General features: G+C 39.7%; 2 protein-coding genes across 2 annotated transcripts in view; one reads left to right on the forward strand and one right to left on the reverse strand.

Moving 5' to 3' along the window:
* Nucleotides 1-5,949, forward strand: part of ANXA10 (annexin A10) — a 66,332-nt gene extending 60,383 nt beyond the window's left edge. The window contains exons 9-12 of the mRNA XM_029203288.1: nt 354-449; nt 959-1,017; nt 3,515-3,637; nt 5,609-5,949. Coding sequence (XP_029059121.1) covers nt 354-449; nt 959-1,017; nt 3,515-3,637; nt 5,609-5,677 — 347 coding nt within the window. The 3' untranslated portion in view covers nt 5,678-5,949. The remainder of the gene's footprint in view (nt 1-353; nt 450-958; nt 1,018-3,514; nt 3,638-5,608) is intronic.
* A 1,238-nt stretch (nt 5,950-7,187) lies between these two features.
* On the reverse strand, nt 7,188-24,946 carry LOC114883743 (probable ATP-dependent RNA helicase DDX60-like). Its single transcript, XM_029201710.1, has 5 exons — nt 24,407-24,946; nt 18,745-18,887; nt 16,692-16,843; nt 7,979-8,041; nt 7,188-7,879 (listed from the first exon to the last, which is right to left on the reverse strand). The coding sequence occupies exons 2-5, from the start codon at nt 18,838-18,840 to the stop codon at nt 7,771-7,773; spliced, it is 420 nt and encodes a 139-aa protein (XP_029057543.1). The 5' UTR covers nt 18,841-18,887; nt 24,407-24,946; the 3' UTR covers nt 7,188-7,770.
* Between the last annotated feature and the right edge of the window lie 657 nt (nt 24,947-25,603).

Below are 25,603 nucleotides of genomic sequence, written 5' to 3' on the forward strand. Positions count from 1 at the left end.
AAAAAAAAAAAAAAAAAAAAGAATATGGTGAACACAGTCCGTAACGAACCAAGGCCATTATTATGAAGTCGTGATTTATGTGAAGCTGCCTTACTGGTCCTACTTTGTTCAACTTTCCCCAAACTGCTGTACCTTCCTGTCTCCCTTATTTTTTAAAATACTTTTTTGTTTTTTTTCTACTATATATAACACACAAAAGTCGATTAAAAAATTTTAAAAGATGGCCTACTGCAACCCAACACCCACCCCTATACTTTATTTACCTTCACTGTATATAAGCAATCAAATCCATGTTTGCATTTTAAATTTATAATATTCATAAAATCTCCTTTGAATTATATCATTTGTTGAAGTTTTCCAGGAATTTCAAACTATTTCTGGGCAAGACATAGTAGACGCCATTAATGGATGTTATGATGGATCCTTTCAAGAGCTGCTAGTTGCAATTGGTGAGTAATACTGTGTTTGGCACAATGAATCCTGATTAGCTCTGATTGAATTAAAGAGGCATGAGCAAGCTGTTGATTGAGCCACTTTCCCCTGAATTTAATTATTTAGACAGAATGTTAACTCTGTAGAGGAAACATGCATCGGCTACTGATACAATGCACTGAACTGTCAAGCTAATAACTTCCATGAACCCACACCCTTCCTAACAGCTGTCAACTTTCACACTAGGAAACCTTGAATTCTCAGGTAATTGGGATCTCACACCTTTAAATTCATCTTGTACATACTAACCTTTCCCTTGTAAAGAAGGTTATGGTTTTACCGCTATTCTAAATGTTGACATTTTAATACAATGTACAATGAGGGATCCCACAGAGAACTCACAAAGTATCAGTCTTCCAGGACTGTAACTGGAAAAAAAAAAAGCATTCTCATTGTTTCCCAAATTTTGAAGAAAACATGTACTGTCACTCCCAAACTTTCTTCTTTTCTCTCTGATTTTTCCTAGTTCTCTGTGTTCGAGACAAACCAGGCTATTTTGCTTACAGATTATACAGTGCAATCCATGTAAGTATGAGCCACGTATTTTAAAAATTTCTCCAGAAATCATGTCTACTTTCTCAAAGGACTAGTTTTACTTCAATTATTTAAATATTGATTCCCATATTTGAATTTGTATGCAAATATATTAATTTCAAAGAAAATATGCTCCAGTGAAGAAATATATTATACACCAAAATGAGACCCATCAAATAAAGATAATGCTCTGCTTTCTGTATCAAACAGAGGTACCTAAGAAGTATTCCTTGGGGCCTCTCCCCCCAGGGAGATGTGCTTTAGCATTTCTTAGCATCTAGAGAAACTGGTAGGTCCAAATACTTTTACCGCATATGAAGACCACCCCCTCATACTCAGGCAATTACACAACATATGGCATCAAGCAGAAAATGTCAAAGCATTACAAACTCTCAGAAAGAAATGGCTGCATTCCTGAGCTTTAAAAACACAAAAGGTGAGTGGTTATTTTTAAACATAAAGTATTATTTTAAAAAACACTTAAAATGAGACATCTAGACAACAAAAAACTCTAAAGCTATTTTTGTAATTAAGTGAGAATGTTTTTTAGTTTCGGGTGATAGTCAACTGCACATCTTTGGTGCATTCATTTTCAAAGAAACAAACACTTACGTGCATGAGACAATGCGTATCTCATCCACAATGCGCACGAAAATATTGAGAAAATGAAAAGGTCTCATACAAATCACTATACATGTCATAGCCCTGAAAACTCCAAGAAAATCATTAAAATCAATTCAGTGGTACAATAATTTCACGGGAGTGCTTTATCCTCAAAGTAATTGTCATAGACCAGCTTCTTAGAGGTAGCCAGCAAGCTTGGATAAGACGTGAATCATCAAGAATATTTTATTTATTTATTTTTATTGATGCGCAAGTATTTTCTATTAGGTACAAGAACCCATGTATCCTCAGAACACAGGATCAGAGCTCACAGTCCTCTGCTTCTTTTTGATTCTGTTTCCAAGAATAAAGGTGGATTAACTATATATTTAAAAGTGTATTGGGCAAGGATATCGGATGACATCAACCGTTTCCTTCTCCAACAAAAAGAGTAAAGCTTCACTTGTGAATGACCTTGGGAAAATAATCACATTACTCTGGTTCCAATTATGCCCAAAGCGAGGGCCAATTATCCTAATAATAAATAAAAACTCTACCCTTGCTGTGTGTGTCAATGCCAAAAGGAAGGTATGCGTACTCACGAACGGTTTGCAGGTACAGCAGAGGAGTGTATATTCCAGTAATCAGAGTGTTCATATACAAGGGCCTCCTGCCAATGTCAAGTATTGTTCAAAAGCTGTTTTCACCAGCTCTCACCAAAGAAAAATCTCTGTTTTTCTCCTGTGTATTCTAAGCAAATGATACACAACTTAAATATGGGAAGTTGGTTGGATCATTCATTTTTATCACTTCAAGTTATGGAAAAGTTTGTTAGTAGGTCTATACCCAAAACATTCAGACATCAAAAATTCGCTGCTGCTTCCTGGCCACTGGATGTCACCAGTACTCCATTTGAACAGACAAGCTGCAATTGCTTTGTGAAGCGGTATTCGTTCCGGACCTAGTACACAGGAAGGGATGGCTGTGTATTGTTCAGTAGTGGAGGTTAAGTCAGCAAATATTTTGAGCACCTGGAATTCTTACTTTTACAGTTTTCCACAATAAGCAGACGATAAAATAAAAACATAATTGCCGTCTTAGAAACGCTGACGTTCATCTAACAGGGCTGGGACCCACCTCCCAACCCAGGAAGAATTTTTACCTAGAAAGACCACATGATCAGATTTGCACCTTCAGACGCAGCGTTCAGGAGACAGCGGGGAGGTTGACCAGGTTTAAAAGGGAGAATTATAGAGTCTCAGAAGTAGAAAACAAACTTATGGTCACCAGGGGGAAAGGGGAGAGGGATAAATTAGGAGATTGGGACTGACATATACACACATAAACACACGTAAAATGGATAACTAATAAGGCCCTACTATATAGCTCAGGGGACTCTACTCAACACTCTGTAATGGGCTGTATGGGAAAAGAATCTAAAAGAGTGGATATATATATATATGTACATGTATAACTGAATCACTTCGCTGTACAGCAAAAGCTAACACAACATTGTAAATCAACTACACTCCAATAAAAAAATGTTTTTTTAAATAAAAGGGAGGATTATTGCAGAATCAGGTGAAGTGATGAGGGCCAGCATCAAGGCTGTGACCCTGAAAATAGAGATTAGAGGGCATTTAAGAAGCAGAGTAGATGGACCACTTGACTGTGTGTGTACAGTGCGAGGGGCCGGGGGAGGCGGGGGCGGGTCACAGAGGGGAGGCGGAGTCTGAGTCGATGCCCCTGGGTGGGGATGCCAGGGCTTGAGGGACACAGGACCAGGACCCCACGGCCACAGAAAAGAGGATGAGTCGATTTTAGAGAGACTGACTTTAAGGTGCTGTTTCCTTATTGTTTTTCTCCCCTTGGCTGTGTCTTTTAGGACTTTGGTTTCCATAATAAAACCGTGATCAGGATTCTCATTGCCAGAAGTGAAATAGACCTGATGACCATAAGGAAACGATACAAAGAGAGATACGGGAAGTCCCTCTTCCATGACATCAAAGTAAGTCTCCTCCTCGTGACTTATTTGCAGCCATATTTGATCCTTTTCGAAACTGAAACAAGGGCTGTAATTTAAGTAACCTCACGGTGGAATCTAAAAAGTTAACTATTCTGGCTGGGATCATCTACATTAGTAGGTCAGGCAGCCTTACTGCACCACGACAGGTGAGAAAAATCCCTTCACCTCGGTGACAAAACTTATTCCTCTTTGATGTGTTTTAAGCAAAAGTCATTGGTTTGTCATGCAAACTCTTCATCCCACGATCATGTGATGAGGCTCTACAAGCTAAATGGCCAAGCATGACTAGCACCAGCAAGAAAACGTTTCGCAAGAAGAGCCCATTAATTGTGAAGAGCTTTCTGAGATCAGCTCTCCTGTGTTGTCACAAGAGGGGGCAGCCAGTCAGATCCCATCACACGGGTGCAAAATTCTGCACACTGCCATCCCATGAGCCCTTGAAGCTCATGCCTAGAAGCGATGACTCAGAAGTCAACAGGCCGGTGGTTTCTTCATTCTGATACACCTAAGCTTGAGCCTGGATTTTGATAAAACCTAGCAAAGAATTATCAGAGTATGTAGGACCATCTACGTAATTTGGGGCACCCCATGGAAAATGAAAACATTTGACCCCTTGTTCAAATAAGTATAAAGAACTTCAAGATGGCACCCTCAGAGCATTAACCCAAGCACAGGGCCCTAGAATGTATCTTAATGTATATTTTGCACATAGCTAAGTCCTGTTACCTTGTCCACGTTGTTTCCATTGAAATTTTCAATTGCATAAAATAGCTTTTTAGTTTATTGAAAGATACGGAAGAAACTTCACAACCCAAGGAGGAAGAGATCACACAACCCAGAAGACCTTGTAGGCCCTCAGGGAGCTGAAGTGATTTCCAAGAGGAAGGGTTAAGGGAGCATTTAAGAGACATCTTCCTCCTTCGTCTTTGATAAAACTCTCCTTACAGCCACCTTCAAAACCTTAAACTTTTAGTGGTGCTAAACATTTCTCATTGAGAAATGCGTGTCATAACTCATTTTCTAAATGAATAAACTAGTTCTAATACTTATACAGCAATTAACGACAGCCACCTCAAAATCTACTAATATTCACATATGATTAATGCAACTTTACTATGTGCATTTAAGGCAGTGAATTATAATTACACAACTTTGTGTAAGAGAACATGGATGTGAGAGTTGACTTTTAACAAAGATAAGTTTTATAATTCCTTTTATTTATTACTATCTTTTTTTTGAAAACTTAGAAACTACGGAAGCATGATAAAAGGATTAAAATGGCCCTAATTCTCCACCACAGATAACCAATAACAAAATTTTTTTGTACATGTTTTCTTTTAAAAACTGTTTTACTACTTAAAGTAATATTTTTATTAAATCATGGATCCCACTGTAAAAGTTCTAAAGTACATAAACTGCCCCACATTATTATTTATTGCTTTTTACTTTTTCACTATTATACATAATATTATGGTGTATATTTTGGAGCATAAATCTTGGGCTCATTAATAATTGATCATTATTTCCTTAGGACAGATTTCTTGAAGTAGAATTTCTGCATTAATGAGTATAAACATTTTTAAGCCATCTGAGGCATACTGCCCAATCTGCCCTCCAGACTCTACACTGATTTACAACAATAAATGAAGACACCTCTTTCAAGCTGAGGAGAAGATTTGATTCTACTGGAAGTTATTCTTCTTATAAAAACACATTAGGGTTCCATCAACTTCATATAAACTTTGTTCTATTGACTATAACCATGGTATTATTTTTCAGTAACTTCCAGGGAATAGTTCTCAGGGCATATTAAATACTTAGATGAAAAAAATAAATAATTCTTGTGATGCTAACGGCCCATGGTCTTTCATTCTATAGTTCAGAGGAATTATGCTTCTTTTTAGAAATACTATGACATTGTATTTCAAATACATTACATTTTCTTCCTTTCAGCATTTCGCTTCAGGGCATTACGAGAAGGCTCTGCTTGCCATCTGTGCCGGTGATGCTGACGATTACTAAATAAAAAGAAGGATTTGGAGGATGCACTCATCTTCAGAGACACGTCAAAATATAGATTCTGTGATTAATATGCATTGTTAGTAGCATTATTACAAAACGACAGAATCATATTTTCTTTTCTCTCTTTAAAATTATTCCAAGAATAATGATTATCAATAGGTTATTCAAGAAAAACCTATTGACAAAAGTGTATGAGACTGGATTTGCACATATCTAAATCAGGAATTCGTTAGACTGCGTGTAACAGAATAATAAAAGACATTATTGCATTGACATATGTTATTTAATGTGAACCGTCAATTCCCTACAAGGAGTGGGTCTGCTTACAGCTGTCCCAGCATGCTGTGAGAGATGAGGGAAACGGGGTGCATGGCCATCCCCTTCCCCACTCGAGACTCTGGACAAACGCAGTAAAGCCAAAGTGAACATCTCAGTCCCCTTTAAACGAAAATAAAGGTATAAAACAGCAGAATACCGCCAGATATATACTTGTCAAGCTTAGCTGTGTAAGAGACTTAGATGGAAAAACAGGCATGTGTGTGCACACGCATGTGCATGAGTGCTGTGTATTTGACAGCCACTCAGGTAAAGGCAACATCTCTAGCTATTGCTGTTCTTGGCGTTAGTGCCTAGCCAGCCACTTGCCCAGGCAACGTCAGCAGAGTCCTTGCTGCTTGTCTGTCTTCACTCCTTAACATCAGCATCAAAGCCTATCTGGGAAGTAACTCTACGATTTGTGCCATTAGTCAAGGCTGTTCCCTTCTGTGTCTGAAGATGTGCTAAATTAGGAGCAGCAAAGAAAAAGTACTCACTGAGTCAGATTTGGAGGAGAATCTAGTTTGACGCCACAGTCTAGCCAAGAGCAAAAGCAGGGACAGAGATGGGTGAGCCCAAGGGATAAGCTCCCAGGATACGCAGGGGGGACACACAAATGAGGTCACAGAAAGCAGCGGTTAAGGAAGGCGAGCAAGGCTAATGTGGACACGCAGGCAATAAATCTAGACGTACTGGTGACACTGGCGGATGTGCTTTATTCCACGTGGAGAGCTCTCAATGGCTCACAGCCTAGTCTCTGTAGATGTGTCCCCACTGGTCTCAGGGACATGGAAAATGTGCTCAGGACCTGGGGTCTGCCTGGGGGAAGAATGCAGGACATTTAGAAACATGTAATAATTAGATATCTGAAACTACTTTCAAGAGTTCAGCTCACTGCTACAGTGTATGATGTATAATTTTAACTTGGGTTTTATTTCTGCCTTTAAAAAAATCATTAGCATTTCAAGCCAAAGTAGTAATTGTTTGAGACATTTAGCATAGCTATTACACAAGCTAAAACTCTTAGAAGAAAAATGTTAGAATTCCTGATGAGAACTTAGAAATCTAACAAAAAACTTTCCACCCTAAGATATCTTTATATACGCTGTTCAATAAATGGTGAAATCTATAGTTAAGTAATATCTTTTACGTCTTTAGCGCAGCGAGAAAATCGAATCAAAAACAAATCTGGACTTAGGTAAGAAGAGATTTATTGGAAAAGACCATTGCAGTAAGTGGAAAAGCCTACTGCAAAGGGAAAACACTGTGACTGTGGGACGTGCAGGGGTCTCAAAGGTCAGCAGAAAAAGATCTTCAATTTATAGGGATTAGTAAACAAGGCTGGAAATGATCAGGTGAGGGGGAATGGGGGTGTGTGTGGTGTGATTGCACAGTTGACCTCACAGTGACCTGGGGCTGGGGCAGGGACAGGTGATCTGGGGACCCCTCCGGGCAGCTTTCAGGAGGAGCCTAAGGGTGGATTAAAGTTCAGGGACTTGTGGGGCAGACGGGAGAAGCCTGACTAATATTTGGTCAAGTTAGCAGGTATTTTGCCCAGCTGGTCAGCAGGAGAAAGCAGTTCAGCTAATCCTTTATGAGACAAAGCATGAGAATTTGGAGGGTGTGTTGAGGATGGTCACAGGGAACAAGGGGTTGTTTGCAAGCCTCCTCTTAGTCATGCAGGAAGGGGCAAGTGACCCATGTCCTGAAACACAAAGGGTGGCATTCTGGCTATCTCTGTCTCCTAGGCGCACAGGACTCAGGAAAACTGGACACGGTCAGGGTCGTTCTTTTCCCCCAAGTTTTCTGTCGAATGCTTCACTTAGTTGTTTAAATGCCAACACAACGTTGTCATCTTTGTCATCGCGTAATTCACTTAGTGAGATCCTGTACGAGATGAAGTGTTTCAATTATTATCATGGTCTTTCGTACTTAAAGATGTTCAGCTGCTTATAGGAAATTCACATGCAGGGGCGTTTACTCTACCTGATGGTCTGAGTGACAGGCACAAAATCTGTGATTAACTTAAACGCACTGCCCATGTTTAACCTATAGAAAAAAAGAGAGTAACATTACAGGAATACATTTTGTTTTGATGGGTTCTCAATCTACAGCCAAGGAAAAGATAAATTACCACTGAATTGCTGGCCCTTCCAGAGACAAAATAAAGCCAGACATGGGGATACCTCAGGACATACCCCTGTGCTTTGCATCCAGAGCCTTACTCTGTTCCGTGTAGCCCTAAAGTGACCAAACTAGTAAAGAGGCTAATCGTTTGGCTAAAGAAGCATGACTTTTAGTGCTCTTATAGAGTAGCCCATTATTATGACCAAAGTTGTTATTTTACAAGTTAAAACAGTGCCAAATGTGAGTGACGTCACCAAAGACGGCAGAGCAGGCAGAAGGAGGGCCCAGCCCTGCACAGAAACATCAAAAACTCAAGCAAAAGCTGCCAGAAGGGTGGAAAATAAGCCAAGGTTTAACTCAGAGTCAAGAACAGGTTAGAAAAGTAGGAAAGCACTGAGACATTTTTATTCACCCTTTCCCCACCCTCCTTCCAGCTTAGCATCAGCCTTGTTTCCCAGTCCACGATTCCCCAGGGAGCAGAGCCGGCCTTGTTCATCTGTCTGTCCTAAACTGTCTGGGAGCTGCAGGAAGGACTGAGGTGAGAGGCTTGTCTTTGTTTGGCCGAGCTCAGAGCTCAGTCAGGGAGGGAGATAGCGAGGCAGCTGCCGAGGGTGAAAGACGACAGTCGAGACTGTCGACTGAAAAAAATGCACAGCGTGAGAGTTGTGAGTTAAGTTTTATCTGGGGCAAAATGAGGACTAGAGCCCGGGAGACAGCGTTTCAGAGAGCTCTGAGAAACAGCTCTGAAGAGGCGGCGGAGAAGTCAGCATAGATGTGATTTTGGTGAAGGGGGAGTACATGCAATCAAGCACATATTTTTTGCAGAAGCTTTCCGCTAGTCTCACGAAGGTTACTGCTGGTCACGAGGAGCAGAGTTCACCATGAAGGATTTTAGTGCTTTGCTAGATACGAGGACATGCAAGAATTTGGCTCATAAAATCTTCTCCTCAAAATACCTATCTGAAGACCTGTTCTGCCTGTTTTCCCCAGAGCCCAGAGCACCTCATTTCTGCTCTCCACCCTGAACTCCCTTCAGGGGGTGCTGAAGGTCAGCAGCTGATCCTTTGCAGAGGTAGATGGCAAGTGCCAATTTGTAGGTGACAAAACAAATGAGTAACGAAAACCTCTGATGAAAATCTAGGTGAACCCACATAGTTCGGGGAATTCAGACAGCCATGCAGATGCCTAGGGCAGGACACATGCTTAGAAAAGACCTGAGAAGACCCCAAGCCTTCATTAATGCTGGTCTCCAGGATGAGTGCAAGCAGGACGTGGGGGAAGGGTGAGTCATAAACGGCTTCAGTGTTGAAGGAGATCCCAGCACAGAGCCAATCTGCAAAGAACGGAAGGAAGATTTTTCTTTCCTTTTCTCCTTCTCCTTCTCCTTCTCCTTCTCCTCCTTCTCCTACTTCTCATTTTCTTCCCGTTTCTCCTTCTCCTGCTCTTCCTCCTTCTTGTTTCTCTTCTTCCTCTCTCTCTCCCACTCCCCCTTGTGTTCAAAAAAATCTCTGTCCAAACACTAGCTGAATACAATCTAAGGAAACAAGGACTTCAGGGACTTCCCTGGTGGTCCACTGGGTAAGACTCCTCGCTCCCAGTGAAGGGGGCCAGGGTTCGATCCCTGGTCGGGGAACTAGATCCCGCATGCATGCCACAGCTAAGAAGTCCGCATGCCACAACTAAGAAGTCTGCATGCCGCAACTAAGACCCAGCACAGCCAAAATAAATAAATATTTTTTTAATTAAAAAAGTAAAGAAACAAGGACTTCAGAGGCCATACATGGTGAAAAATATACACAGAGTTTTATAAAAATAGTTTAGAAAAGTCACTAAACCAAACAACACCACAACGGACCCCTCGAAACATAAAGCCTGGGAAGGGGGACAATTCCAGAATTACCACATTATTGTATTCAAAATGTATAGTGCTCAAAAAAAATGTATGAAGCGTAAAGAGAAACTAGAAAGTATACCCATTGACAGATAAAATTGCCAGAAACTATCCCTGAGAAACAAAAAAGAGCATAAGACTTATTTAAAAAAATCAAAATGGTAAAAGTAAGTCCTTCCTTATCAGTAATTATGTTAAATGTAAGTGGATTAAATTCTCCAATCAAAAGATTGGCAGAATGAATTTAAAAATACATAATCAGGGCTTCCCTGGTGGCACAGTGGTTGAGAGTCCACCTGCCGATGCGGGGGACACGGGTTCGTGCCCCAGTCCGGGAAGGTCCCACATGCCGCGGAGCGGCTGGGCCCGTGAGCCATGGCCGCTGAGCCTGCGCGTCCGGAGTCTGTGCTCCGCAACGGGAGAGGCCGCAACAGTGAGAGGCCCGCGTACTGAAAAACAAAAAAAAATACATGATCCAACAATTTACTGTCTATAAGAGACTAATTTTGGATACAAACATACAAAGATGTTGAAAAGTGAAAGAACAGAGAAAGATACTCCATGCAAACAGTAAATAGAAGAGAGCTGGGGTGGCTGTACTAATATCAGAAAAAAATAGACTTTAAGTACAAACTGTTACAAGAGACAAAAAAGACATTATATGTGGATAAAAGGATTGATTCATGTAGAAGATATAACACTTATCTAGAAGATACAATAAACATATAGACCCCAAATAACAGACTCCCCCAAATATATGAGGCAAAACACTGACAGAATTTAAGAGAGAAAGTGACAGCTCTAAAATAGTAGTTAAAGGGGACTCTGGGAGGGCTCACGCCAAGCAGTACTTCCCAGAACCTCTGCTGTCACTGTCCTAATCCCCACAGTGAGCCACAGCCACCCCTGCCTCTGCAGGAGACCCTCCAACACTAGCAGGGAATCCTACTAGACAAGTCCAGTGGCTCCAGCAGTCACATAGAAGATGCCTGCTCATCATTCACTTGCCTGAGAAAATTTCACCTCATGTATTGTCTCCCTCACTGGAATGCCAGCTCCCTGACAGCAAAGGCTCTTTTCATCTCTGTGCCTCTAGACTAGTCCTTAGAGGAGTGGCTGGTATATAGGAGGTATGCTTGGCACATGGAAAACTCAGTGCTCACTGAATTGCTGCATTCTGAAGAGAGAGATTTTCCAAAAATAACTAGAGTCTAAATGGCAGCTCTTCAATATTGAAACTGGGTCATCAGTAGCCATCTACAGTTTGGCAGAAAATACACTTAAAAATTAATCTAAGATATCAGGAAACTTGCTCAAGCCTCTTAGATGGCCTCATCCACCAGAGGGCAGACAGCAGAAGCAAGAAGAACTACAATCCTGCAGCCTGTGGAACAAAAACCACATTCACAGAAAGTCAGACAAGATGAAAAGGCAGAGGGCTATGTACCAGATGAAGGAACAAGACAAAACCGCAGAAAAACAACTAAATGAAGTGGAGATAGGAAACCTTCCAGAAAAAGAATTCAGAATAATGACAGTGAAGATGATCCAGCACTTCGGAAAAAGAATGGAGGCAAAGATCGAGAAGATGCAAGAAATGTTTAACAAAGACCTAGAAGAATTAAAGAACAAACAGAGATGAACAATACAATAACTGAAATGAAAACTACACTAGAAGGAATCAATAGCAGAATAACTGAAGCAGAAGAATGGATAAGTGACCTGGAAGACAGGATGGTGGAATTCACTGCTGCAGAACAGAAGAAAGAAAAAAGAATGAAAAGAAATGAAGACAGCCTAAGAGACCTCTGCGACAACATTAAATGCAATAACATTCGCATTATAGGGGTCCCAGAAGGAGAAGAGAGAGAGAAAGGACCTGAGAAAATATTTGAAGAGATTATAGTTGAAAACTTCCCTAACATGGGAAAGGAAATAGCCACCCAAGTCCAGGAAGTGCAGTGAGTCCCATACAGGATAAACCCAAGCAGAAACATGCCAAGACACATAGTAATCAAATTGGCAAAAATTAAAGACAAAGAAAAATTACTGAAAGCAGCTAGGGAAAAATGACAAATAACATACAAGGGAACTCCCATAAGGTTAACAGCTGATTTCTCAGCAGAAACTCTACAAACCACAAGGGAGTAGAATGATACACTTAAAGTGATGAAAGGGAAGAACCTACAACCAAGGTTACTCTACCTGACAAGGAGCTCATTCAGATTCGATGGAGAAATCAAAAGCTTTACAGACAAGCAAAAGCTAAGAGAATTCAGCACTACCAAATCAGCTCTACCACAAATGCTAAAGGAACTTCAATAAGTGGGAAACACAAGAGAAGAAAAGGACCTACGAAAAGAAACCCAAAACAGTGAAGAAAATGGTCATAGGAACATACATATCGATAATTACCTTACATGTGAATGGATTAAATGCTCCAATCAAAAGACACAGGCTCGCTGAATGGATACAAAAACAAGACCCGTCTATATGCTGTCTACAAGAGACCCACTTCAGACCTAGGGACACATACAGACTGAAAGTGAGGGGATGGAAAAAGATATTCCATGCAAATGGAAATCAAAAGAAAGCTGGAGTAGCAATTCTCATATCAGACAAAATAGACTTTAAAATAAAGAATGTTGCAAGAGACAAGGAAGGGCACTACATAATGATCAAGGGATCAATCCAAGAAGAAGATATAAGAATTACAAATATATATGCACCCAACATAGGAGCACCTCAGTACATAAGGCAACTGCTAACAGCTATAAAAGAGGAAATCAACAGTAACACAATAATAGTGGGGGACTTGAACACCTCACTTACACCAATGGACAGATGATCCTAAATGAAAATAAATAAGGAAACAGAAGCTTTCAATGACACAATAGACCAGATAGGTTTACTTGATATTTATAGGACATTCCATCCAAAAACAGCAGATCACACTTTCTTCTCAAGTGCGCACGGAACATTCTCCAGGATAGATCACATCTTGGGTCACAAATCAAGCCTCAGTAAATTTAAGAAAACTGAAATCATATCAAGCATCTTTTTTGACCACAGCACTATGAGATTAGAAATGAATTACAGGGAAAAAAAAAAAACAGACGTATTTCAAAGCCCACACCCAACAACAGCAGAAGATTACACCCTTCATAAGCGTATCAAACGTTCTCCAGAAGAGACCATAAGTTAGGCTACAAAACAAGTTTCAATACATTTAAAATTACAGAAGTCACACAAAGTCTTTTCAGATCCATTTCAGAGTACAGTGGAATGAAGCTAGAAATCATTAACAGAAGGAAAATAGGAAAATTGACAACTCTATGGAAATTAAACAGCACACAGACAATGAGTCAAAGAAGAAATCATAGGTAAATCAGAAAACAAAGACAAATGACAGCAAAAGCAAAGCATACCAAAACTTATGGGATACATGAAGCTGCTCAGAAGGAAATTTATACCAGTTAATGCCCAAATTAAAAAAGATGGAAGATCTCACATCAGCAACCTAATTTCACACTTTAGGAACTAGAGAAACAAGTGTGATCTAAGCTAGCAGAAGGAAGGAAATAATAAAGATTAGTGTGGTGGAAAATGAAATAAATAATAGGAAAATAGAATCCGTGAAACAAAAGTTGGATCTCAGAAAAGATCAACAAAATTGACCAAATCTTTAGCTAGATTGACAAAGAAGAAAGAAGATGCAAATAAAATCAGAAATAAACATAGGGAAAGATGCTACAGAAATAAAAAGGATTATATGAGGTTATTATCAACAAATAACATTACAACAAAAAATTAGATAATCTACGTTAAATGGATGAATTTCTAGAAATATACATATTACCAATACTGATTCAAAAAAATAGAAAATCTAATAAAGCCTAAAGTAATTAAGTAAACTGAGTCAGTTATCAAAACCCTCCTAACAAACAAAAGTCCAGATCAGCTGGTAGTGAATTCTACCAAACACTTAAAGAAGAATTAACACCAATTTTTTTCAAACTGTTGCAAAAAAACAGAAGAGGAAGGAATGCTTCCTAACTCATTCTATGAGGCCCATTTTACCCTAATACCAAAACCAGACTAAGACATCACAGGAAAAGACCAACTTCTTTTATGAACACAGATGCAAAAATCCTCAGCAAAGTACCAACAAACTGAGTCCAAAAGTATATTTAAAAGATTACACACTATGACTCAGTGAGATTTACCCCAGGAATGCATGGATGATTCAACATGAGAAAACTAATCAATGTAACACACCACATTAATGGAATAAAAGAAAAAAGCCACCAGATCACCTCAGTTAGTGCAGAATAAGCATTTGAAAAAGAAGTCCTTTCATAAAAATACTCAGCAAACTAAGAATATAAGGGAACTCTCTCATCATGATAAAGAACATTTATGAAAAGCTCACAGCTAAGGTCAGATTCAATGACAGAAGACTGAAGATCAGGAACAAAACAAGGATGTCTGCTTTCACCATTGCTAATCAACACTTTACTGGAAGTACTAGGCAGAGCCCTTAAGTAAGAGGAAGAAAAAGAAGGCGTTCAAATTGGAAAGAAACAAGTAAAACTCCTTTTTTCACAGATGGCATGATCCCCTATGCAGAAAATGCTGAAGAATCCACAAAATAACTATCAGAGCTAATAAACAAATTTGGCAAAGTCATAGAGTACAAGATCAATACTCAAGAACCATTTGTGTTTCTACATGAAAGCGAGGTACTTCCTGAAAATAATATTAAGGAAAAAGTTCCAACTGCAATAGCATGCATAAGAATAAAATACCTAGGAAAAAATGTAACAAAGGAGGTCAACGACTTGTACACTGGAAGCTACAACATTGCAGAAAGAAATTAAGGACGGCCTAAAAATGGAAAGAGATCCTGTGTTTATGGATTGAAAGACAATCTTGTTAAGATGCCAATAGTACTCCAAAGTGATCTACAGATCATTGCAATCCTTATCCAAATTCCTACAGCCTTTTTTGCAGAAGTGGAAAAGACAATCCTCAAATTCATATGGAATTACAAAGGACCTTGAATAGCCAAAACAGTACTGAACACAAAGAGAGGTGGAAGACCCACACATTTCACAAGCTATAGTTATCAAAACAGGCTGGTACTGGCATGAAAACAGACAGACAGACTAACGGGATAGAACTGAGAATTCAAAAATAAACCCACATATCTGTCAGCTGAGGTCTGACGAGTTACCAACCCCATTCGGTGGAGAAAGAATTCAACAAATGGTCCTGGGGCAACTGTAAATCCACATGCAGATGAATGAAGTTGTAAACTTATCTCATACCATACACCAAATCTATTCAAAATGGATCAACAATCTAAATATAAGAGCTCTTAGAAGAAAACATAGGGAGAAATCTTCATGACCTTGGATTTGGGAATGAATTCTTGGATATGACACCAAAAGGATGAGTAACAAAAGAAGAATTAGGTAGGTTGGATTTCCTCAAAATTAAAAATTTTGTGCATCAAAGGGCATTATCAAGAAAATAAAAGATAACTTACAGAGTCGGAGAAAATATTTGCAAATCATATATCTGACAAGAGTCTAGTATTAGAATATCTAAAGAACTTCTACAACTCAACAACAAAAGATAAACAACATAATTGTAGAGTTATGGAGGGCAATGACTTGTAGAGTTACGGGCAAAGGACTTGAATAGACATTTTTCCAAAGACTATATACATCTCTTTCATAACATAAAATTAAGCTCAAAATGTTTAGTGTTTAGGGAAATGTAAAGTAAAACCACAGTGAGATATGGATCACTTCACACACACTAGAATGGCTATAATTTTTTATAAAAAAGGAAAACAACAAGTGTGGTGAGGTTGTGGAGAAAGTAGAACCCTTGTACAGTGCAGTTGGTTGTGTAAAATTGTTGCTGTGGAAAACATTTCAGCGGTTCTACAGAAGTTGAACAAGGAGTTACTGCATAACCCAACAGTTCTACTCCTAGGTTTATACACAAAAGAAATGAAAACAGGCACTGAAACAAATACATGGGCATGCTTGTTCACTGCAGCACTATTCACAGGAGCCAAAAGTTGAAGCAACCCAAATGTTCATTTATTGGATAAACAAATCGTATATATATACAAACAATGGAATAATATCCAGCTATAAAAAGGAGTCAAGTACTGCTATCACTCCAACATGGGCGAACCTCGAAATATCCTAGTGAAAGAAGTCAGACACAGAAAGTCACATAATTGTATGATTCCATTCATTAATCACCCAGACTAGCTAAATCCACAAGATGGAGAACAGATAGACACAGAACAGTAGGTGCCAGAGTTGAGGGAGGGGAGGGGAGTCACTGCTTCAGGGGTCCAGACTTTCCCCTTGGGTCAATGACAATGTTTAATACCTGGATAGAGGCGGTCGTTGTTCATTATGAACGCATCAAATGTCCCTGAACTCTTCACTTTCAAATGGTCAATTTTATGATACGTGAGCTTCACCACAATCATAATTTGAAAAGGTGTTTTTTAAACTGTTTGAAATAAATTGCACCTTAATGACCCAAATTATTGCATCTTGAAATTATTCTCATAAGTCATAATGCAACAGCATTCATTACACAAACACACACGCCTGTCTATAAAGAATGTTAAAACAGAAAAGGTCATACCAGTTATCCTTGGTCAGCGCCGACAGGGAGCTGTGTTTGTTGAAGTTCAATACGTAACTGTTCAAAGGGCATCCCCTTCCACTCTTATCATATTTATTCAAGCAAAGGAGAGGAATATTTTTTGCATCCACATGAATCGTTTGTAACATAGCCTGAGGATATGCAGAGATTTTAGATTGTAAGTATCTTTCTTTTGAGATATGCCTTAGTCTGTTATAAAATGTGATCATTCTGGTTCTTTACATCTAGCTCACTAAAACAATAACTCATTATATTTTAATGAAGTATTGTCAAACATGCAAACAGTTTATTAAGGTTTTCTCCACTTTAATATAAATGACCAAATAAGATCAGTTTAAAAAAATCAATACTCAAAATATTGACTCTGAAATCATAGAAATAATGTCTCTCATTTACTAGAAATGTGAAGTCACAGTCACTTTTATCATCCCGGAATTATACTACAAAAATTTTTTGAACCCATTTTTCCTGAAAAAGTATTCATGGCTTTACAAACTTATCTTGTATCAGCTACATATAACAAGATAGCACTCCCCTTTCCATATACATCTATTTTTTCTTAAACTGCCTTTCAGAATATAATTAACTGACTTTGGCCAATGATGTCCTCACAGTCATTTAGAACGTACTGCCCATCAAACCCTCCTACACTGTTGGGGGGAAGATGGTGCAGCCACTATGGAGAGGAGTATGGAGGTTCCTCAGAAAACTAAAAATAGAGCTACCATATGATCCCACAATCCCATTCTAGACAAAACTCTAATTTGAAAAGGTACATGCACCCTTATGTTCATAGCAGCACTACTCACAATAGCCAAGACATGGAAGCAACCTAAGTGTCCATGACCGATGAATGGATAAAGAAGAAGTGGTACATATAGACAGTGGAATCTTACTCAGCCATAAAAAATAATGAAATAATGCCATTTGCAGCAACATGGATGGACCTGGAGATTATCACACTAAGTAAGTCAGACAGAGAAAGACAAACATCATATGATATCACTTATGTGTGGAGTCTAAAGTACGACAAAAATGAACCTATCTATGAAACAGAAACAGAAGCACGGACATACAGAAGAGACTTATGGTTGCCAAGGGGGAGGGGGGTGGAGGAGGGATAGATTGGGAGTTTGGGGTTGTACATAAAAGTTTTTATATATAGAATGGATAAACAACAAGGTCCTACTATATAGCCCAGAGAACTCTATTCAGTAGCCTATGATAAACCACAATGGAAAAGAATATATAAAAAAAGAATGCATATCTATGTATAACTGAATCACTTTGCTGTACAGCAGTAATTAACACAACATTGTAAATCAACTATACTTCAATTAAAAGAAAAAGAATGAGGCAATATTTCCTAGAACCTTCCATCCAAAATTAAAATAGGGATGTATTGCCCCTCCACATGCTGTGGATAAGTCACCAGGGCCCCAGGCAGAACTGGCCGGCAGACTCATTACCCCCAATCACATGTGACAGGAAACAGTGGCTCATGTGTTCATCTTAAAAATTAAAGTGTGCGTTATATATTTGTTGTTTCTACTCTGTATATCACACACCTTCTTCTTTAGGTGCAAGGATCACAAAAATAAGGACAAACACAAACTGCCTATCACAGGGGTGCCCGATGTTGATGTGCGTCGGAACTCAGTGGTTATAGGATGGCATCTCCAGCAGGTAATGCTAATAACGCTACTGGTGCTGGTCTCTGGTCCACAGGTGAGCAGCCAGGGCCTCTGGCATAATGATCCCCACAGTAAGGCATAATCCGTACATGATGATTAACTGAGAATGTAACATTCTCTTCCTTACCTAATTTAATTTTCTATTTTAAAACCACTCAGGTATTTTAAAAAAAGATTTGTTCTTCCACTTCAGTGAAAAGCTGGAATTCTTATTCTGGAATACGAGTAATATGGCTTTGGTAGAGTGGACACTTTGCTACTACTATCATCGTGTAAAAATTATTTCTCTTAAATGAATAAACAAGATAAAAGAAAGCTGCACCCATACACTCACGTACATCTTTTACCACAATGATGTCAAACAAATCTTGATTTGTTACGTTGGACAGCCAGACAAATGGGGAGACTGCCGTCCTGCCGTCTGCCCCAGGCATCAGACGACAGACCAGCTCCGAGTCCACACATTCTTGACCTGAAAAGTCTAGTAAGAAACGAAGTGGAAAATCAAAGAAGAAGTGAGTTGAAAATTGTTCTCCTGTTCAACACGAATTATTTAAAACAAATCAGACTTGTTTATACCATTATTACTAAGCAAATGATTAAAGATTTTTAGAAAGGAAAATATTTAAGATGAAAATTTAAGAATTATACTGCCGGACCATCACTGGGAAGGCATTCTTCTTAAACTAAACTCATTCTGGCATCTGTTAGAGGTGCTGTTATTTGTCCTCATCGACTGGTCCAGTGGGGTAACTCTGTGTCTATCACCCAGAAAAGGGATGAACACCATTTACAAAACAGAAAACGCACTTCATTGGACCCTAGTGATCTGAGGATCTCAGGCACCATCCGCCTGTCCTTTAAAACGTATTTCATTATCAGTTAATTGCTTTTAAGATGCTAACACAACATTGTAAATCACTGTATTTCAATAATTTAAAAAAAATGCTACGGAGCTACAAAAACTGCAAGATTTCCCATAACAGAGTTAAAATTGGCATCGCTGCCCACTTAGGCTATCTCTCCCCTTCATATCCCAGCAGAAGGGAGGAAACTCCTACCTCCCTCTCCACGGGCTCTGGTTGAGCCCCCCAGGCCTGAGAGGTGAACTTGGGAGGAGAAGCTACTGCCACGGCTCACGTGGTCTCCCTGTGTCTGTACCCCCCCTGCATCCCCTCCTTTCTCTCAACTTGTTCTCTAACAGCATCACAGAGACTATCTTTTGGCTACATCACATGCTCACAGGGTCCCAGGATCAGGACCCAGACCCCTTCGTGGTGAGGAGGCATTATTAGGCCTACACACATTGGCCCAGAGAAAAACAAAAAAAGATAAATGTATTCACCCCTCTAAGTCCCAAATGTAGGCAATTTCCTGGAAGCACATAAATTCTTTCCTATGAAGTTGACTCATTGCTAGCTAATTTCGTATTCCATGATCGAATGAACTGACCCTTTTCTCTCTGTTCCTCATAAGCCTTCCACATTCCAGTGTAATAATCTATCCAGAAATATGAATAAACCCAAGCAGCCCTTACTGCTCCATTTTTTCCTCCTTGCTTCTGGAGGTGAGGGAGAGAATTCCACCCCCTTCTCCCTTTCCTCTTAGGCGTCTCTCCTCTTCTTTTTTCATCCTGGGGTGGTGAGTGTATTCTCTGCTTCCAAAGCCTTTACTTCCTCTGGCACACATTAGTGCATTTTCCTTATATTTTTGTCATGTTCTTTTCCTTTACTCTGTCCTTTCCTCAAAGGCACGGGCAATGCCTCAACTTCCTTGTTGCCCCCCCCCCGTAGTACTCAAGAAAGTACTAACATACTGATGAACCCCATAAATATGCCAATAGTCCTTTTCTTATATTTCCAAAGTTATTCAGATTTGAAAGCTTAACTAGTGAAGAGCATCACTATTGACCAAAAGACAAATAGCATCAAGAGGAAAGGGGAGAGTCTGGACTAAATTTAGACAATTGCATGGTCTGTTAGCTTATAATGACACTAGAAAATGTAAAAGTATTTTAAGCATTTAGTGTCAAATCAAATCCATGGTGGCTTAGCTAATTCCAAATAATATATTTCAGTATAACTTTTGCACAGCATAGATCTGAAGGATTATGTTCGTTTCCTAAGCGTTCTTTTTGCAAGAGTTTTCTCCTTATATGCTAAAGTTTAATTTTATTGAATATCTCAAAATATTGACATTTATTTTCTGCTATTGACTACACAGTCTGTTTGTGGACGTTCTCAACCTTACCAATTTCTGAGAGAGGCAGTTGGTATTCTTTTCTCATGTCAGCCAGCTTAGAAACTATTGGGAGGAAGGAAGCAGAATTCTTTTGAATTCTGTCATTGTGTTCCTCTACCATAGTGGCAAAGTCCTTGGGAAGGTCCTTCAGAATTACCAGGGGAATGTGTAACTAGTTAAAGCCCAAGTACAGGATACCAAGTCTGGGAGACACAGGGTCACAATATTTTTAAAAGCTTGGATGGACATATAGTTCTAAGTATAAATTTATAGTATAAATACTATAGTAAAGAATATTGGTAAAGGATCCATCTAAGTACAATCCTATCAACATAACCGTTCGTTGTAATCTCTGCCAGATTAACGAGTGAACTGCAGTATCTTGTTAATTCCCATTATTCTGCTATTGGGGAGATTACATCACACTTTATTTTCTTCATCACTTTAGTGTATGGGAAAGCTATACATTTCATTAAATCTATTCTGCATCTGAATACTTATTTTTCTGCTGATTCTTTTGTCTTTTTCAGGGGCCAGTCATTTTGTCCGTAAATAATGACAATTATGAAAGTAAGATCTAACATGTATTGTTTCCTATATGCCAAGCACTGCTCTAAGCCCGCTACATACATTCATTAATTCAATCCTCACAGCAATCCTTTGAAGTAGGTACTGGTATGATGCCCAGTTGACAGATGAAGAAATTTGATTACGGCCACCTACGTGCTAAGTAGCAGGGCTGGGATGGAATCCGGGTTTACGTCACTCTACCCTGCTCCCTGCTTGCCCTGCTCACTTATCCAATGCTACTATCATATTTTTATCTCTTGCAATAAGTAAAATTCCCAGAACAAAATTTTCAAATTACCGTTAAACTGAACATTCATGTCTTCTCGTTTCAAATATACAGTAAGTCCCTTACATACGAACCTTCAAGTTGCAAACTTTCAAAGGTGCGAACGTGCGCTTGCATGTCCAATCACGTAAGTTAGCACACGTGTCTGGCATACATTGTCACATGCATGCATCCCGTACAAGTGGTTGTGCTTTCGTGTACTTTACTGTACAGTACTGTATAGAGCACAGTGGTTCAGTATCTTTGTTTCAAGCCCAGGATGTCCGGAAGCAAGCGTAAAAGCAGCGGTGATGTAGCTGGTACAGTACTACCCAGACATCACTGGATCATTTTTTTTTAAGAGGGTGGATAGAATTGAGTCCAGCAAGGAACCAGAACCTGTGCCATCAAGGTCAGGCGTGAGTGAAACTGCAGCCTGCCCATCGTCTCCTATTGTTGACGATCCTTCATCTCTACCATCGCCCACCTCCTCTCCCCCGCTCCAGTCAGTAACTCCTCTTGCCTGTTCCCTCGATGCCAGCCCCTGGATGCCAGCTGTTGTACTGCACTACTGTACTTTTCAAGGTACTGAGCTGTAAGATTAAAAAGCTTTTCTTTATTTTTTGTGTTTGCTTGTTTTTTATGTATTATTTGTGTGAGAAGTATTATAAACCTATTACAGTACAGTACCATACAGCCGACTGTGTTAGTCGGGTACCTAGGCTAACTTTGTTGGACTTAGCAACAAACTGGACTTACGAACGTGCTCTCGGAACGGAACTCATTCATACATAGGGGACTTATTGTACCTCAATCGTGGTCTAAAACCAGTCAGTCTGGAATTTCCTGGTCAGCAGTGGTGAGGCAATCCATCTGACAGACCCCTTCCATCGCCCAAAGAAAGATAAGGTCATCTGCTCTTCTCTTATCTCGCCCCTTTACGTCTATAAAAACCTTCCATTTTGCACAGCTCCTTGGAGCTCCTTTCTACTTGCTGGATGGGATGGTACCTGATTCATGAGTCTTTGAATACAGCCAATTAGACCTTCAAATCTACTCAGTTGAATTTTGTTTTTTAACATCATCAAAATGCATCACTGTGATACTGCCAATGCAGTAAGTGGGCAATCATTTGATCTCTCTGGGCTGCAGTTTCCTTTTCTTTAAAATAGCAGTAAAAATATATTTCCCTCACAAAGCATGAAAGCATAAATATAATGTGAGAAGAAGTAAAAGTGTTGACCACTCTGCCGCATTTCCAACCCTTCCTGTTTCTGGCTTTTTTCAGCAAATGCAATTGCCCATAAATATAATTTCACTTTGATGAATGTTCATTCGTTCATTCATTAATCCACTCAATCATCTTTTACTGGGCATTTAATATAATATTAGATATTATTCTAGGCAGTATTCTCAAGGCCGCTAGCGTCTAGAAGAACCCAGTCTAGAGAAAGTGAGAGACAAGTTCGCAGACTAAGAAATGACATGATGAGGGCTGCACTGCAGCTGGTAAACAAAGTATTTAGAGCACAACACCAGGGGGTAGTGCCCGGGAGAAGTGAATAAGGCTTCTCAGGGGAGAGGATGCTTCAGCTTGAGTTCGAAGGGGTTTGTCAGATAAAGACCAGGTAGGAGTATTCTGGAGAAACAGGGCGGCAGCAGTTCTGAGGAATGTAGCCCCACCCTGGACTCGCCCCAGGTGTGCTGCTCACAGAGCATCAGGGTCTTCCCTGGTCCCCAGACAGGATACGTGTAAACATTATTTGATTAAGCCCACCGGCCAATTGTACCAAGAAACAGCTGCAAGCACATCCTCCTAGACCATCATGCTTGTCTTAATGATGAGCACAAATGATATTTTTTTTCTCACATGCTTCCCCTGAAATACCCAACGGCACAGGATCTGGGGAAACCTCTAACTTTACCTTTTTTAGTAAAAATGCATATAAATGTTGCATTCTACCACATAATAGATCAGTATTTTTAATATAAAAGGAGTTTCTTTGAAAAGTGTTTTCCAGACATTCTCCCATAGCCCTCTGAATAATGTCATATTGTTGGAGTTATTATCTCTCATTTTAGAGGCGAGTCATCAGAGGATCGGAGAGGTTTTGTAAAAGCTTGCGAGTAAACTGAAGCGGTGAGTCTGTCTGATGCCACGCCCCATCTTTCCCAGGAGGCTAACAGCACTGCTGAGGTCACAGGCAGCTACGCAGCTGCTCCAGGGAGCCGCACAGTTGGACTTGGATAACAACTACAGACAAGAACTAACTTTGCCCTTGATTTCCAGTTTCACTGAAATGTTGCAAGTACACTTCGCTGTTCAGAGAACCCCAATTTCGTTGAGTCACAAATCACCCCCTACCCTAAAGTAAAAGGCAATTCTTAGCTATTAAACATAGAAATACAGTTAAGAAAACTATGCTGACAGTATTTTTAAATCCAAGTTTGCAAACCACCATTTAAGGTAGATTTCTCACTTGTTAATGCCATTATTTCTCTATCAATGCTGCCAAGCTCCTCAATGATATAAACACACACACGCAGATACACACACATATACACACACGTACAGACACACTCACACAAACGCTTGTGTCCTTCGCATGTCTGTCAGTTACATTAAGCTATAAACTTAATGCAAAATTGTGCATCACGTTTTTTAAAATAATCAAGCTGGTACCAAGTCTTACTATGTTTAAAAAATATGAATTCAATCCAAAGGGGACATTTGGACTTAATTTATTTTCAAATAAGTGACTTAGTCTTGGGACTGAAAGCAGCACCATTCTGCCACCCCGGGTCTAACTTTCAAGTTTATCTCAGCTATTAGTAGTCACTTCTTTCCTTAAACAATCCCCAAACACATGCGCTCACTTTTTTCACTGCCTTATCTGTAAACAAGGCACCAAACCCCCTCCTACCTGTGATCTGTGGTTCCCTCCTCACACCCAACGCTGGCAGCTGCTGCAGGATGGGGTCAGGTGTCCTGGGAGGCCCTGGGAAGACCTGGAACAGAGCGCACTGCTGCTCAGACCAAGGCCCTGGCAGTGCCCTCTCTACACCAGCCAAGTCTCCTGCCTTAGGTTTCGATTCCTGGAGAGGCTGAGAGAAGAGGAAGAGCAAGCAGGGTATCACAGCTTCTCTGCTTCATCCCATTTCCTCGGCCACACCCTCTGTGAAAGTGCATTTATAGGACACTGAAGGCAAAGGTCAAGTGTGTGCACACACCTGCCTCGGGCCAGCTGCAGTCTGCACACGCCCCTACCAGCCTCTCCCAGGACTCTCCCAGCCACCCCGCACACTACACGTACCTTCCTCCACCTCCTTCTGCTGTCCACCTTGTAAAGTCTACAAGAATTACAGCAAGGACACCTGACATCTTGGGACAATTAATTGGAGCCTTGAGATCCACTGAGAATTCTTCTTCATCAACTCAAAAGTCCTGATCAGTGTGGACTAGAACTGAAAACATCGTATGTGCTCAAAAATAACCTGCCGGTCCGATGGAGCATAAAACCTCACAGTGGAGAGTTTCTGTTCAGTAACAAAATGCAGAGAACTAGTCCAACGAACCTCCCTCAAGGTTTTAATGGAACAGGGAAATACTACACCACTGACCTAAGCATATTTCTTCATATTTTTCATGCTACAGGTATCAAGGAGGTCAGGGAATTTTTGAACAATGAGGATATTAATTAAAAACCTTTCTCTTACTCTATATAAAATAGATAACTAATATGGACCTGCTGTACAGCACAGGGAACTCTACTCGATACTCTGTAATGACCGATACGGAAAAAGAATCTAAAAAAGAGTGGATATATGTATATGTATAACTCGTTCACTTTGCTGTACACCTGACACTAACACGACATTGTAAATCAACTATATTCCAATAAAAATTTTTTAAAAAACCTTTCTCTGATTGCTATGACTCCTAATATAGAATACATTCTGCTCAAGTAAATAAGGAACATGTTTGAAATATCTTAAATAACAAAGTAAGTCTACAAAATTCATAGTGTCTTAGACACTATGTTCCCTAACCACATAATCAATAATGGAAGATAAATAAGAAAAATAAAACAAAATGTCTTACATGTGCAAGTTAATAAGAG

Source organism: Monodon monoceros, unplaced genomic scaffold, assembly GCF_005190385.1.
Source record: "Monodon monoceros isolate NGI ecotype Baffin Bay Population unplaced genomic scaffold, NGI_Narwhal_1 Super_Scaffold_5, whole genome shotgun sequence".
Taxonomy (NCBI): Eukaryota; Metazoa; Chordata; class Mammalia; order Artiodactyla; family Monodontidae; genus Monodon; species Monodon monoceros.

Coding starts and splice junctions, on each gene's coding strand:
- LOC114883743 (XM_029201710.1), bottom strand. CDS start 18,840: ATGCCTGGGGCAGACGGCAGGACGGCAGTCTCCCCATTTGTCTGGCTG. Junction 8,042..16,691: donor GCGCTGACCAAGGATAACTG/GTATGACCTTTT, acceptor TTTTTTCTATAG/GTTAAACATGGGCAGTGCGT. Junction 7,880..7,978: donor CCTGTCACTCAGACCATCAG/GTAGAGTAAACG, acceptor CATCTCGTACAG/GATCTCACTAAGTGAATTAC.